Source organism: Cupressus sempervirens, chromosome 9 (assembly GCF_028749045.1).
Source record: "Cupressus sempervirens isolate cs-2001-9-10 chromosome 9, ASM2874904v1, whole genome shotgun sequence".
Taxonomy (NCBI): Eukaryota; Viridiplantae; Streptophyta; class Pinopsida; order Cupressales; family Cupressaceae; genus Cupressus; species Cupressus sempervirens.
The window spans coordinates 659328559-659344444 of NC_143126.1; the positions used below are offsets into that span (position 1 = coordinate 659328559).

Here is a 15886-nt window from a genome sequence, read left to right on the forward strand (position 1 = left end):
TAATGTTCTTCCTCTATGCTCGCTATCAGGGCTTAAGTGTTGCAGTAACAATCTGAGAATAGTGCCACTTGCTTCATAATATTCAACAACACACCATGCTTCATTATATGGTTCTATTAGACCTACCTCAACGCGCAACTCTTCACTTGAATTTGTATCCTATGACCATGTGCTCCAAGGCTCACTTTACAATCTGTCTCTACACCCACCGTCAGTGCTTGGCATTGATTGAATATTCTAATAAATGGCCCTTTATTCAATTTAGCTATTGATCATACCCTAGTTCATCTTAGCGTTCCAATGAAATGAATTTCGAGTGTCACATACAAAGCCACAATATATTTTACACATCCCTAGGATAGACCTTAGACCCTTCCTGTTGCAGTGTCTACATCTATGTCAAAGAAGCACGGTCATGTAGGCAGCCCAGACATTGTGCTCATAGTTCCTATCAAAGGATAGACGAATCCTGCCCCAACACTAGCTCTTACATCTCTAATTGGTAATGTAAAACCAGAAGGAGCCCCTTTTAATGAAGTAATATGTGAAAAAGAATATTGTGTCTTTGGAAGTCCAGACAACCCTTGCAGGGTGTATGTTTCAATCTGATTCTCAACCTGCTCTGAATATGCGACTACAGTTGCTCCATATGACTTGGCAATCAAATTAATTTTGTCTTTGATACTAATGTTCAAAGGGTACAAAAATTGCAAAGATCTATTGTGCTTCTCATAGGCCCTCTGAACTAAAACACCAAGCTCTGCTGCTCCTGCTCCACATGTGCATAATGTGTACAAACAATAGCATCAAAAGCACTATATTCTATTACAGCATTTCTCATAGCATTGACCTCAGCCTCTATGTTAGAGGTGAACATGTTGATAGCAACAACAACATTAACTCCATATGATTTGATGTTTTCCAAGTGCTTGGCTAGATTAACACAGCCTGCCTGAACCAATGCTACATTCTCTATTACATAAGCACGATCTTGTGGCTTTCCTCCAGACACGTTTGGTCCTCCACCATGCATTTGAGAGCTCTTATTGTGGCCACTAAAGCAACACATTGAGGCTTCAAACCATTGTATCTGCACTTTATATTCATGAACTTCTCTATACCAATATCAGCACCAAACCCTGCTTCTATCACAACATATCCTTTTGGACCTAGTAGCTTAGCGCAATCTTGTTGGCGAAACAAAAAAAAAAACTTGGTTAAGCAAATTACATGCTTTATCCATGGTCAAATTGGCTATGGGCCCGTCAATCATGTTTTTCTCGGTTGTTCAACATTCTTTATCTATTCCCCAGCATTGGCATTGTGGCCATTGCTTCTTTTCATTTGGCACGAACATTTAGAACAACTTTCATGAAGGTTAATTAACCTCTTAATTTTTAACATTTTTCAAATGGGCAAGGAGGTAGGTTGATAACTATCTTTAAAATATGTGTTTTGGACTCAAACATTAACCTCTTTTTAAAAAAGGTTAATGGTTAATGATTTGGTTCGGAATAGTGTTTTGACCCCCAAACCTTAACCTTTTGAAAGGTTAATTTTGCAAACTTATCTTAACCTTTTCATAAAGAGGTTAATGGTTAATCTTTTAAAGTGAAATACGTGTTTTGACAATTAACCTTAACCTTTTTAGAGGTTAATGGTTAATGATCAACTTGAAAATATGTATTTTGATTCCTTCTATTAACCAGTGAGAATTTTCAACTCGGGAGCCAGATTTTAAAAATTTAAGTGTTGGACGGAGCTGAGAATGAGCCGAAGATATTTGAAGGGCGAAATTTCTCAAAAACTTTGAGAGTAAGTCACCATTTTAATGCTTAAAATGAGGCATATTCTAAGAATAACCATAGCTCAAAAAAAAGGAGGAAATGAGACAATTTTGATATCCGGACAACAAGCATATAATGTAAAATCCCATAGAATGACCAGTTCATAGTAACCAACAACATAAAAACAAAAAGAAAAAACCAGAGTCATGACTAGCTACCCTCCAATAATTAATTTCAATAGTTACCCTCCACTAATTAATTTCAATAGTTTAGATAAAGAACGCAGCGTTTCGCTAGAAAATATATATGTTAATCTTTCAAGATTCCCAAAGACTTATTATTTAATCAATATTAGTTTGTTATTTCAATTGATTATAGTTTTCTAAACTCATAATCAAGCGAGGAATTCGTTGAGGAAGGCAGTCACAATATGAACGACTTCATGACGGAGTCTTGTCCCACACAATATGTTGTTAGTGAGAAACAAATTTTAATAAAAAGACGTAGTAGCTGGCACAACCGTGGTTAAACATAATATGAAGCCCGTCGGATGCAATCAATTTTTAAATTGCAAAGACTTTTGTCGGCCAGTTGTAGGAAGATGCTCTTTGTACAGACCACAGAGAAAATAATCTCTAAAAGCCTGTCCATCTCCTCTGACCATTTCAGTTATATCTTGTCCAATTTTGTCACTCGCATTCCTCTTTCAAAAATTAGAGCAAGAGGAAAATGGGCAACAGCTCCTGCTCATGCTGCTCGTCCTCTGCTCCCGGGCAACATTATCAAGATGTTATCGAGAATCTGATCAAAGTAGAAGATCCGATTCTCTTAAATGTCTTTGACAAGGGAAGCACTAATTCAATTGCCTCTCTTTCCAAGACGAATCGAGTGGCTGATTCCATTACTTCTGCTGGTACTCTGTTGAAGAATATAATGCAGAGATCTAATGGGCATAAGGTATTTAACCAATTTTCCTTTTTGGGGAAAAAGATTTCGATGCATGCAGTCCATTTCCTCATCGTTAAACTTTTTGATCCGATGCATGCTAGGAATGAAGTATTGACTTTTTATCGATTTTTGTGACTGCAGGACAACATTGTACCAATTCTGAACCGGGAAACTCGGAAATTAATAATTGATGTCTCAAAGCAAGCAGCGCAGATTCAGTGGGTGGGGATAGCGCTTTCAGTTCTAAGTTCTGTGTTGGAAAGAATAGAGCAAGTTTCTTCCAACAGAGAGCAATGTATTCAACTTCTTAAATAGATGTGTAACCTTGCAAAACACATCAAGAAGTTGGATCATCATTTGGATGATAGAGAGAAGCTGAATAGGGTCATCCAGTTCATTGTAGAAGCCTCCCTCCTCTGCATATCTCAAATGCAATCTCATCCTCTTTCCAAGTAAAATCAATTTCATGCATTTCTAATTTTCCTTTCTCATGTGATGTTTGTATTTGGACTCTTCTATGACAATAAATCTTTATTTACTTTTGACCGGTAAGTAGGTTTTTCGCTGCTCCGGTTGCGGCTGATGATTTGTGGAGTTTACAAGCACAGATTGGGCATGAGTACTCGGAGCTCTCACTGGGAGCGATAATGACTGTGCTGGAAAAGACTGAAGAAGTTTTGAGTAGAATTCCAGAGACATTGCCTCCCTCCCAGGGAAGATCTCATAAAGCAGGTACTCATTTCTCTCTTATTTGGGTTTTTGTGGTTATGCTCAATTAATCTAAATAAGAAACAAAATTTATAATAAGAAAATAATCTTTTGGCGAACCTAAACCTTCAAATTGATTCAATTGACTTGTTCTAGAAATTCTTTTGTTTATGGAAAATGTTCCACTGGTGATCTGACGAGTGAAGAACTAATCTTTGAAGTATTATCTATTTGTATTTTTTCGTTTTTCCAAAATTAAGTTATGCAGATGTGTAAGTAGTTTGTTTCTTAATTTAAGCATAACTCCTAATCAATTAATATTGGGTTTATAGTTGGAATTGAAGAAGCGAGAAATTATGTTACTGAGCTCCTAGATATGAAAGGTAAATCAGTTAAAGTGGTGGTTATTTATGGCCAAGGTGGAATGGGAAAGACTACTTTAGCCAGTACAGTTTTCAGCAATCTTGATCTTACAAACTACAAACATTGTTGAGTTGATATGCAACAGAATAGTTCAGAGGCTGATCTCAAAACTCTACAACAACAAATTTTAGAAGACCTTTATGACCGTAAACTTAACTTGAGGAACTTGAATGAAGGTCAGGAGTAATTGTCCACATGTTTTACAGAGCGCTCTTCTGAGCCTGTCTTCATTTTTATTGACAATGCATTGAAGCAAACTGATCTGGAAAGACCCCTACCTATTCGTGACCTTGCGTCACTTCCAGCACAGAGTAGGATAGAGTGGATCAAAGACAAACACAAAGACATCAAGTTGTGCTACAGCACTTCATACTCATTAACATATCTGAAATCTATTACAAATCCATAGAATGCTACAGCATTCCATCCACTCATGATCCACCATGAGAAACCCAAAATGGGCTCTACTGATCCACCATGATCAGATAAACATCTGATACTAAAATCCTTACATAATGCCTCTATTTATAGAGGTCTGAGAACTCTCTAGAATATCAAACACATGTATTGCATGACATATAATATTAATCTATATCAATTAATATATGCAACTACTTGTAGTTGAAGACTGATTCTGAAATGAACTTGGGCGGCTGTATGCTGCTGTTTGTCTGCTTTTAATGTGGACGGTGCTGGTTTGGGCTGCCGACAATAGTTGTCGGATAGAAATTAATTCTTCCAACAAGGTCAGGAATAATTGTCCACATGTTTTACAGAGCGCTCTTCTGAGCCTGTCTTCATTTTTATTGACAATGCATTGAAGCAAACTGATCTGGAAAGACTCCTGCCTATTCGTGACCTTGCGTCACTTCCAGCACAGAGCAGGACTCTTCTTACCACAAGGAATCTGAATGAGACTCGTATACTTTTACAGCAAGGAGTTGAACGATGTCCTTATCTGATATCTTGTCTTCCACAAGAAAAGGCACAAGAACTCTTGTGTGAGTTGGCTTTAGATAGTGCCCACACAAGTTTTGATCCCACAATAGATATTAGTGGCCTCCTCAAAATATGCCAGGGAATTCCACTGGTATTGACAATGGCAGGGCCGAGATTACGTGAGCATGCAAAAAGTGTTAAAGCTTGTAAGGATGTAGTAAAAAATCTCAAGGCAGAGCTGCTAGAGGGAGAGGAGGATGAGTTGAGTGAGCGTATGGTGGATTTTGTATTTAGCCGATTGAAAGCCTCGTGTAAAGAGGGATTTCTTGACATTGTATTCTTCTTTTGTAACCGGTGCCTGCCACTGGTGGTCTCTAGTGTTGGAGCGGCTGAATTTGAAGAGCTTGAAAGAGCTACTCTTGTTAACAGGACAGATGAAGGGAGGGTGAATGTTCACGATATTGTGAAAGCGCGAGGAAAAAAGCTACAGCCAACAGATGGGGAGAAAATCACTGATTTAGAATCTCTCATTTATGTTCTGCAAGATGAAGAAGTAAGTGCATTTTGTTTTAGTCATCACCAGATTTCTAGATTTTGTCTCTCTCTCTCTCTCTACATTTTCGGATGTAAAAATTAGTTTTCTATTATTTGAATTCACAAACATTTTAATTTGCAGAGGATAAAGAAAACGAAGGGAATTTATCTTCAAGGGGATGTAGAATCGGAGATGGAAGCATTACATCTGGAAGCATTCGAGATAGAAGCAGATAATCTCAACAAGATGGGATCCTTAAGAGTTTTGAGCTTGATCGAATTCACAAGAATAGTAAATGGAAAATGCAAAGGAACATTTGGAAATCTAAGGTTTCTCGAGCTCAACATTGATAATTATTCATTGATGGATGTCAGTAAACATCCGAAATTAGCAGCATTCCTTTTGCTCGCTGGCGACAAATTTTGTGAGGCAAACTCTACAGTCCTTGCCTAATTCTCTATTTTCCTTTTTCGAAAATGAAAAATTCCTTTAGTTTATTTATATAAATTAAATTGATATGTCGAAAATGTGTAATTGTTTTGCAGATGCCGGACGTCATCCCACCTTTGTTGAAATATATCTACATATTTCAAGCTGAATCTGTTAATCTCACAACTGCTTTTCCCCAAATTCAATCTTTGTCTTCTCTAATATTGAATTGCTGTGGTGGGTTCGATAGCCCGACTGAAACCATTAGCAATCTACTTGCTTTGGAAGAGTTGGATCTTGGCTCTTGTTCTAGCTTGGTGAGGCTTCCAGACACTGTGGGTAATTTACCCTTTTTAAAGAAGTTGGATTTAAGTGGTTATTCCAGCTTGACAAGCCTTCCTGACAGTGTGTAACTTATCTTCTTTAAGGAAATTAAACTTATACTCTTGTTCCAGCTTGTTGAACATTTCAGATAGTGTGAGTAATTTATCTTCTTTAAATAAATTGAATATAAGTTATTATCTTAGCTTGGTGAGCCTTCCAAACAGTGTAGGTAACTTATTTTCTTTGAAAGTGTTGGTCTTGTTTGATTATTCCAGTTTAGTGAGCCTCCCAGACAATATGGGTAATTTATCGTCTTTAAAGGAGTTGAATTTAAGGGAGCGTTCAAGTTTACTGAGTATTCCACATGCTGTGGATAATTTATCCTTTTTGAAAGAGTTAGATTTAAGTGGTTGTTCCAGCTTGGCAAGCCTTCCAGACAGAGTTGAATTTAGGCTCTTGTTCTAGTTTGGCTAGACTTCCAGACAGTGTAGGTAACTTATCTTTCCCAGCTTGCAATGCCTTCCTAGTAGTGTCGGTAATTTATCTTCTTTAAAGGAGTTAGAGGTTAGGAAGTGTTCAAATTTGCTGAGCATTCCAGACACTGTGGATAATTTATCTTTATTGGAGTTAGATTTAAGCGATTGTTTCAGCTTGGTGACTCTTCCAGATAGTGTGGGTAATTTATCTTCTTTAGAGGAGTTGAATTTAAAGTCTTGTTTTGGCTCAGTGAACCTTCCAGCCAGTGTGGGTGATTTATCTATTTTAAAGGAGTTGAATTTAAAGTGTTGTTCCAATTTGGAGAGTCTTCCAGACAGTGTGGGTAATTTATCTTCTTTAGAGATATTGAATTTAAAGTGTTGTTCCAGTTTGGTGAGCCTTCCAGACACTGTGGGTAATTTATCTTCTTTAAAGAATTTAGATTTAAGCTATTGTTCTAGCTTAATGAGCCTTCCACACAGATGTGGTGATTTACATAGTTTGATATATCTATATTTAGTTGGATGTGCACAACTATCTTTGTTGCCAGAAAGTATTGAAAGCCTAGCTTCTCTCGAGCATTTGGAGATGCAAGACTGTGAGAAGCTCATGAACCTACCCCAAAATTTTGGTCAGCTAAAGAGTTTAAAATATGTGAGCATACATGGATGCAGTGCATTACAGAGCCTCTCTGGTGATTTCACTAGTTGCTGTGAAGGCTTCAGAGTGTTGTCAATTGGAGGAAGATACAATGGAGAAGTTAGCCAAGATGAAGGGACTGATGATGGTGGACATGCACAAGAGCCCTATGTTGAAAAAGCGGTGGGAACAAGCGAAGTGGCAATACTCCTTAGCGGTAGTGGAGTAAGGACCAAGACTGGTAATTTCGTTGTTATATATTCCCTTGTGCTCGAATTCGAACTAAGAAATTTATTTCTCTGTTTATCATTTCTCATCGTTGCTTTTAATTTGAGTTTCTTCGTTGCATTGCAGAGTTATTTGTACCCATGCGCGGATGTGATGAGTAGAGTATTTTTTTCACAGCGAGTCAAAATTGGTGCATATTGATGAGAATGGGCAGCTCGGGGAATCGCCCAGTCCGGCAGGTCGGGGAAAAATGTGGATGTTGTTAAAGGAGAGGGATGTGAGATATTCAGCTTCAGCAAATAGCAGATGTTGGGAAGCGGTGAAGAAGAAGTGGATGGAGGTGGTTGCTTGGGAGGGTGGGCAGATGATATTTGTGGACGTGGGAGGGTCGTGGGAGGAAAGAGAGAGGCGTGTGAGGGAAGCTCTCCCACATCTGCCCAGCGGCAGTGTTGCTTGGATGGCTCCTGACAACAGGGCGAGGCTATCCTTCGCCTATTCCGTGTGGAGAGATTACAGCAGAGCTTTCAGAGATGACCGTTATGGTCTTGGAAATTTTATTGTGATCACGTCAGCCCATGTGAATAAACAGGGAAGGAGGCGGCTTCAGCATCAATGTCATTTCCACGATTACATTTTCCCCGACATCAAACTTGCAGAATCCGAGTACGAAAACATTTCTGAGCAATTAGGCTGAGGTCCTATGGGCACCCGCTTGCTTAAAAATAGAGTGGGTGCTGCTGAGCTTTTTTAAGAACATTTAAAGGGGAGTGGTCCTATGGGCATTACATATAAATCTGCTTAAAAAAATTAGCTCTTAAATTGAAGGAAATATTAAAAATATAAATTGTTGTTTTTAGAATTTTTGGTAAGATGATTTCAATTTGGAGGGAAAATGAAGGGTAGGTTCTTGCCAAGTGGCAGAGTTCTTCCCTAAACAGTAGGGGCTATTTCCAGCCGCCTTTTTTGTGTCCGCTCAACTAAAAAGTAGGAGCTCCTAGTTAATAGGAAAAGATTCCAAATGAAGCTTTAGCTCCACAAAAATATTATCATGGGACCTCCAGCTCCTTAAATATAGAGCCCAAGTCCCCCCATGGGACACCAGATTACTCACCCCTAACAAAGCATTAAATCTCTTGCGTGACTATTAGTAGTGTACTAGAATCCAATACAATACCTCATTTTGAAGCAAATTCAAAATAGACACATGTGCCAGACTAAATTAGAGGATCCATCTTTTCTTAGATCAAAAGTTAAAGGTATAGTTTTCCAAATAGTATTCACTCCATTTATATTACATCTCTATTTAATAGTGTTTTTGTCAGAATTTATTAAAATTAGATCTTTCTTTGATACTATGATATTTAATTAGATTCACATGTTCGTCTAAAATGATTTTGTAGTATAAATGTCTCTAGCATATTGAAAAGCATCTCAAAGTTTGAACAATGAGACGACTCTTTGGCAGTTCCCTAAATCTTCACTACACATTATTTATGAATTGTTAAAAATAAAGGAAAAGAAAATTTGTTTATAGATTGGTGTTTCTTGATTTTAAAATTGGTTTTTGAATATTTTAATAGTAACATTGATATCGGAATTGAGATAATGTATTTAATTCAGAACAAGTATATTAATAGCTGAATTCTTTCACTTTTACATTTACCTTCCATACTTTTTAGTTTGTTTCTACTTTATAAGTGAGATATTAAAACTATTTTTCAAACAAGCACATTAATGGTTAGATTTTTCCTAATAGATTTTCCTTTCTTGTTATGATCAATTGCATTTCACTTTTAAATTTACCATGTGTTTCTATTTTATGAATGCGATATTAAAAATATTGTTTAGTTCTTACCTATAAATAAATTGATCATAAATATATTTTTACCATTGCAAAGTGTAGATAGTAAAGATGATCATATTAATTGTATATGAAAAATAGACACAAACTATTTGTGCATGTATGCAATGCTATTCCTTCTGTTGGTATTTTTCTTTGCTGCGTCATTTTGCAATGTCTTCCATTACTTGAGATATGGTAATGATGATTGCTCCAAACATGAATGTCTAAACACGAATGCCATTTGTTGTGGCTAAGCACTTCAGATTTATTTTTAAAATAGCCTTGTATAGAAGGTGGTTAAATGCTAGTGACTTCACATGTGCCTTTCCTATTACTAGTGGGATGCACTTTGGTTATTTAAGATTGTGCTCATTTGTGCAATTTAGAATGTTTACACCTCTAAAGAAAATGAGAAAAATTACATTGATGGATATGATAAATAACCAGATGTACCAGTACTATGAGCATTTCTGAATTTAGAATAGTATGCATAGACAAAGCCTATCCTACATTGGTAAATTTTTAGGTATTATTTGATTACAAATATTTATGTTTGGCAATCAACAACTTTCACCATGTAATCAGTTTGTAGTAAAATTAGGGTTTTATGGGATCTAAATTTTTAAAATATGTAAAATCATTTGTTTGCATATATTGCACTTTGATTTGATTATTAGAAATCAGGAAAACTCTTGGTAGAAACATTAGAATTAGAATTGTATTTGATTATTATTGATCTTTATTTTTTTTTGTGATTTGATCTTTGGATTTTTTTGAAGTTTTTTCGTATAATCATACAGTACAGAAGTGATTTGATATTGTAATTTCAGATTCTTCATTGGGAAATTTAAAGTTCCAGTTCACTAGAATATGACTGCATTTTATGACCCTATACCACTATTTCATGTTTAGTTCAATGCACTCTTCTTTTGGAAACCTTATTATTTTCATCCACAATAGAAGAATTTGCCGAGTAATTACATTTAGATCGAGAACAATTGGATTCCTCAACTACGATATTTAAGACTATAATTGATATACAATCTAGATGAATTATTTAATGTTAATACTACTTATTCTAGTTAATTTTTTGAACTTGTGTCAAAAAAGTATGCTTTGCTAATGAAAAAAAAGTTAAAAACTCTTTTTCTTTGAGAAACAATACATATGATGTTCAAAAATTGAAGTTATCAAAATTACAAAAATAAAATCATGTAAGGGATAACAAAAACAATAGTTGGCTACCCCAAAATGAGTAGTAGAAAGAAGATAGTGGAGAACACACTTGTACAAAATATGCTGCATTTGAAAGGAACTTTGTTTATTGAAGTTTGAAGTACTACATTAGCATTAATAGCTTTAATCAATCTTCATTCCTACTATATTCCCTTTGCCAACCTAGAATTCCTCCTTTGGACATGATTATATTAGACTATCAAGATTCAAACCACCCATATTCCTAGCAAGTCTCTCAATACTTTTAAAAGTTGTACTATTTATTAGGAAAGTGGTAGTATAAATTATAACTTACATTTGATACTATTTTTTATTCCTTAGATACTAAAGAATGGACATTGGAATTGGATTGCAACATCAGACACTATAATTTGGAGGTTTTTGTTACTACTTATCTCATGTCCCATCTGATGATCTCTCATTAGTTAAAGTTAGTTAGTTCCAACCTGGCAATAATAACACCAAGTGTAATGGAAACATACCTACAACAAAGTTACAACAGCTCTAGATTCTTCCCCATTGCACTTTGTGTCATTCTAAGAACTGATATCATCAAAAGGAAACAACATTTATTACATGCCCAACTCCCACTATAAACTCCACCATTCCATGCTATCATATTTCTAATTTCCTTTCTTTGTTTTTCTTTATTAATCACCTGTAGTGCTTCCACCAAATAACTTAAAAGATATAGATATTATGAATGCAAAATGTGGAAGCATATCCAACCACGTTATTTTGAGGTTTACATCTACCCAATATTGAAGCACACCTAGCCACATGAATTATTTTAAGCTTTCCACCTGTTTATGATTTTAGGCACGTGGACTCTTGATATTTTTTTCAATTTTGTTAAACTTAAAACAAAAAAAACTACCAACAAAACTAGCCATAGACAATCATAAAACAAAAATAAATACATAAAATTATGTTTTAATAGAATTATTTTAGGAGACCTTAGGTTAAATGATTTGATCACAATTTTCAAAATATTGATTAATTGTAAAGAAGCATATGAAAACTATAGTCTCCCTATAAATAGACAAAACTAATAAAACTATTTAATTGTGTAAACATTTCTATTAACAATTTTATGTATATATATATATATATATATATATATATATATATATATATATATATATATATATATATATATATATATATATATATATATATATATATATATATATAGAATATTTATTTTGTTAAAACTTAAAATATTTATATGGTATAAATAGGTATTTTTATTTAAAATATTTAAAAGATGTTATTATATAATATATATCATATAATAGTAATATATTATATTATAAATAAGTTACAATATTACTTGTCATAGGTAATATGGTAATTTTATCTAAAGCGAGTATTTATATTAAATTATTTATTTATTTTATATGTGATTGGCTGAGCTTTTTTTATTGTTATAGGACTCCTTTTTTACAAACTCGCACTAAATTTCCATTAGAAAGTGCTACTAATATAGTTTAGAAAGTATATATAAGTACACTTCTTTGTTAGGAATATCATTTGTCCATTTATAATTATAGAAATTATCTATCTATAATTATAGAATATGATTTAGGTTTTACATACCTAATAATAAGTATTATTAATTTCTAAGGGATCAATCAGTGACAAAAGAGGATGCAACTAAATAAACAAAGGTGCCTTGTTGCAATTGGACTACTCTTCTTTATTAAGAATATCATTTATCAAACTATGTAACATAATGTTTATTTGATTTAAGACAAGAACTACTAAGAACTACTATTTAACTCTTTTCATGGGTATGACAATTATCAACCAAGAAGGACTCATATGAAAAATGTGGAATTAATTAAGTTGACATGTTAATTCCTTATAGAATTCAATAATCTACTAGCCTAATTTGTGCACTACTTGTACGTGTTAGATAGCCTCAATTATAAGATTCATAGAATTCAACCAATGTTGTCAAAGATGGAATAATGAAATATATTTGTGAAAAATAGATAGGCTAAGATTCTACCATATAGTTGGTAGTTGAATTTAATATTTACATATTTCCCTTGTTATTGTTGAAGATTCTAGCTATTTCCACTTTTCCAATATTATACTTAGACGCGCCCATCTACAATTAACTGAAATATGAATGAAAGGGATACTTCCATTCTCTCTTGATTAGTATATTTTGATCTATTCTAATATTTCCTTCCCTAAGAATATGAGGATTTGAAACACCGAATGTTCTTAGTGAAAATTAGAAGAGAAGCCTAATCAACCCCAAAAAAAATCATTTATCAAGATTTTTATTCCTTTTTGTAGCACTGCAGACAAGTTAAATCCGACAGAAAATCTATCTTGTACGGTACCCAAAAAAATATGTTAGTTATCATTTCCAAGAAACTCCTAATGATAATCCCTGTGGCAAAAATCTCAGAAAGCTTCCATAGGTCTGGCAGGGGTTATGCTCGATTTCCCACAATGCGCAATGATATAATGTGAAATGATTGAAGATTTTCTTATTATTAGTTCCTACCATGGCAGTTACTATTGCAGATAGACCAATTACCATTCTGCTTTCTTAACAAATCTATTTTATACTATGTTCAATCAATCAAATATGTTCAATCAATCAAATTTGCTCATTAGTTAATGCTAACAGTTGTTAAAAATATTTTTCAACAATTTCATTGGCTGATGGTAGATTGACAGAGAAAAAATACAACCTACGAGGCTAGAGAAGGCACATACAATGAGATTAGAGGAGGTGGATAAAACAATCTGACAATCCTTGTAGGTATAGATCATTTAATTTTAGAAAGTGTCGTCTCCTGGGAATTGTTGTACCTGTAGGTCCGACAAAACACTTGGCATCTACAGAACATTTTCCCTTGGATTGCCTTGGAAGATTTTACGGCATGATTTCTTTGTTGGCGATTGCATTTTTAATCAATGCTCTAGCAAGGAAAAAGCTCAAAGGAAAGTAGCATTTTGTAGTGTGGCTTAATGTTAAATTGGCAGATTGCATGGCTCTATTAATACCAGATCTTTTTATTCAATCTACAAGTCTATCAACATCTCAAATCAAAACTAATGTGAACCAGAGATGACCATGCTTAGTCAAATGTATACTATCTTAAATGTATCCATTTCTTTGAAGATAGATGGGTGTGCGGAGCTGAGCTAATTAGTGGTCAAATTCAGCTGATAATTTGCAGGTATGGGCATGGCCTCCGTATATGTTTTTCCTACCTTGATTTTATCTTTACAAAATTGAGTAAAATGCACAGTTTTATCTTGGATTTCAAGACGATTTTGCAAAAGGCTCAAAAGTTATATATGTTTATTAAGGAGCCAATTTGAGCTATGGCATTGAAAAATTCCCAATTCTTTAGAAGCAGTCTATTGTTTTCATGGGAAATTGATTATTTAGGGTATGCATTTTTATCTAGCTTTAATTTGTGTAAGAGGATCATTTATTGAATGAATCCCTAATGAAGATGGCATAGGTATGAAAAGAGAATAGTGTTCTAGACGTTGGTACATCAAAATGATTAGAATAGCCTTGGCCTTACTTTTTACATACTTGAAAAACATAATATATCTAATAGTGATTCAAAATAGACTGACCAAAAAAAGAGTTTGGGCACAATGTCCTGACCCAATTTTCTTAGCAAAATTTCTAAGAAGCGCTTTCATCTCTGACTGCATTTGTCAGTAATGCAGTCTAGTTGAGTTAGGTCAACATTTCACAATGCTTAGATGATCCTAGATTACATCATCCATTTAAATTATCACTTATTCATAATCCTATATTACTTGATTCATTATTCATTTAAATTATCACTTATTCATAATCCTAGATTACCTGATTCATTGAGGAACCCTAGATCTATTAGGATTTTGATACTTACGTAGGGAAATGGCTTTCTATACTTTGTATTCATGACAGACCATCATTACTCTCAAAATGGATCTCAGTTGGAATGGTAGGGTATGAGGAAAGAGTGCAAAAAATAATAATTTGTTTTTCCATCTGAACCATAGTGGGAAGTAGAGAAACACAAATTCTTGACTCAACCATGGTATTGAGCGAAAACTTAATGCATCACTTTCATTGAGATTTGTATCCAACAATATATTTCATAAATTTTATGTATATGAAAACTTTAAGAGGCATGTGCCTATGGAACATCAAACATCTATTGCAATGAAGCTTGCTTGTCACACCTTCTCAGGTTTGTGGTGAGCAGATGTTGTCAGATGGTAAATGCAGGTACATTTTGATGATTTTATTTGATTCTCTATGTAAAGAATATAGATGGTTTGACATCAAAATTCAACAATATTTTTTTTCAAATTTTAAATCTAGAATAATGATCTTTATCGAAAGACATAAAGTGTATAGCCCTTGTGAATCATGTTATTTCCACTTTTCTTTTGCTAGGTCATGCTCAGGTACAAAGAATGCTAGTTAGTTAAGGCCATACAACTTCTCTTTAGTTAGTAGAACCCCAAATAAATGGAATGTTGAAAGAGTTGGCTATCATTATTCGAGTACAAGGTTGGAGACAGATGTTTGCAGGTCTGAGCATCAACTACTTTAATGAAGGTAATATTACTTTTCGTATTGATATTAGCAATTAGCAATTTACTATATGCAACTGCAATAGTGTTTTAGCACTTTTCTTATATTTGTATAATGCATGTTACATTACTAATCAAGCATTCATATTTTGACCGTGGGACATCATTTACCTAAATGACACCACTCTAGATTTGAACGTCTCAGGTAAATGTACAAACATTATATGACATATATTACAATTTGACTCTACACTATTAATTCAAAAAATTATTTCATGTTCCTAATTGTTGATTCTATAGAATGAGTGAAGTGCAAGTATTGATTTTTTGATTCTATAGAATGAGTGAAGTGCAAATATTGATTTTTTCCATTATAAGTTCTTGTAGTTGGATAAAACTATCCTCATTAAATGTAGAAAAGACTTATCATAATTTTTTCCCATTTGTACTTGTTTTGGTAGTTGTGTAAAAGTCTTTCAGAAATCAATTACAATTTAACTTTGATTTTAGGACTATGTTTTTATTGTTATATGTACCTCTTTAGACATTTAGGTTTTAACAAAATTATAAATCATTAAAGTCTGATCCAACCTATCAATAAAATTTTAGTTTCTAAAGGGAAATGAGAGCACCCAAAAAAGTCATCTGAGATCAATATGCACATCCTGTATACAATAGTTCCTTGTACAACTTCTAATATGAAAATTTAAGTGCATACTACTATGTCATAAAAGCGAAAATAGACATAGTTGATTTCCCACAATTAAAACTTAAAGGAAAGTGATTGCAATTTAC

General features: G+C 34.0%; 1 protein-coding gene and 2 pseudogenes across 3 annotated transcripts; 2 read left to right on the plus strand and 1 right to left on the minus strand.

The window, feature by feature from the left end:
• Nucleotides 1–353: 353 nt before the first annotated feature.
• LOC149540465 (formate--tetrahydrofolate ligase pseudogene) lies at nucleotides 354–2451 on the minus strand (annotated as a pseudogene).
• LOC149540466 (uncharacterized) lies at nucleotides 2328–15048 on the plus strand. 2 transcript variants are annotated; one of them, XM_089801576.1, is made up of 4 exons: nucleotides 2328–2744; nucleotides 2877–3187; nucleotides 3292–3467; nucleotides 14952–15048. In XM_089801576.1, the coding sequence occupies exons 2-4, from the start codon at nucleotides 3051–3053 to the stop codon at nucleotides 14984–14986; spliced, it is 348 nt and encodes a 115-aa protein (XP_089657702.1). In that variant the 5' UTR covers nucleotides 2328–2744; nucleotides 2877–3050; the 3' UTR covers nucleotides 14987–15048. The 2 variants fall into 2 exon arrangements, with proteins under 2 accessions (XP_089657702.1, XP_089657701.1); XM_089801575.1 differs by lacking the exon at nucleotides 14952–15048 and adding an exon at nucleotides 3776–4506 and having other exon boundaries at nucleotides 2330–2744.
• LOC149540467 (uncharacterized) lies at nucleotides 4624–8296 on the plus strand (annotated as a pseudogene). The gene is made up of 4 exons (XR_016356133.1): nucleotides 4624–5358; nucleotides 5482–5769; nucleotides 5886–7458; nucleotides 7566–8296. The product of XR_016356133.1 is annotated as an uncharacterized LOC149540467 (transcript).
• Nucleotides 15049–15886: the final 838 nt, after the last annotated feature.

Excerpts from the sequence above, each read along its gene's own strand:
- LOC149540466 (XM_089801575.1), top strand. The coding sequence starts at position 3,051 with ATGTGTAACCTTGCAAAACACATCAAGAAGTTGGATCATCATTTGGAT. Across the intron at positions 3,188-3,291 it reads CAATCTCATCCTCTTTCCAA|GTTTTTCGCTGCTCCGGTTG; the intron begins GTAAAATCAATT and ends ACCGGTAAGTAG. Across the intron at positions 3,468-3,775 it reads GGGAAGATCTCATAAAGCAG|TTGGAATTGAAGAAGCGAGA; the intron begins GTACTCATTTCT and ends TTGGGTTTATAG.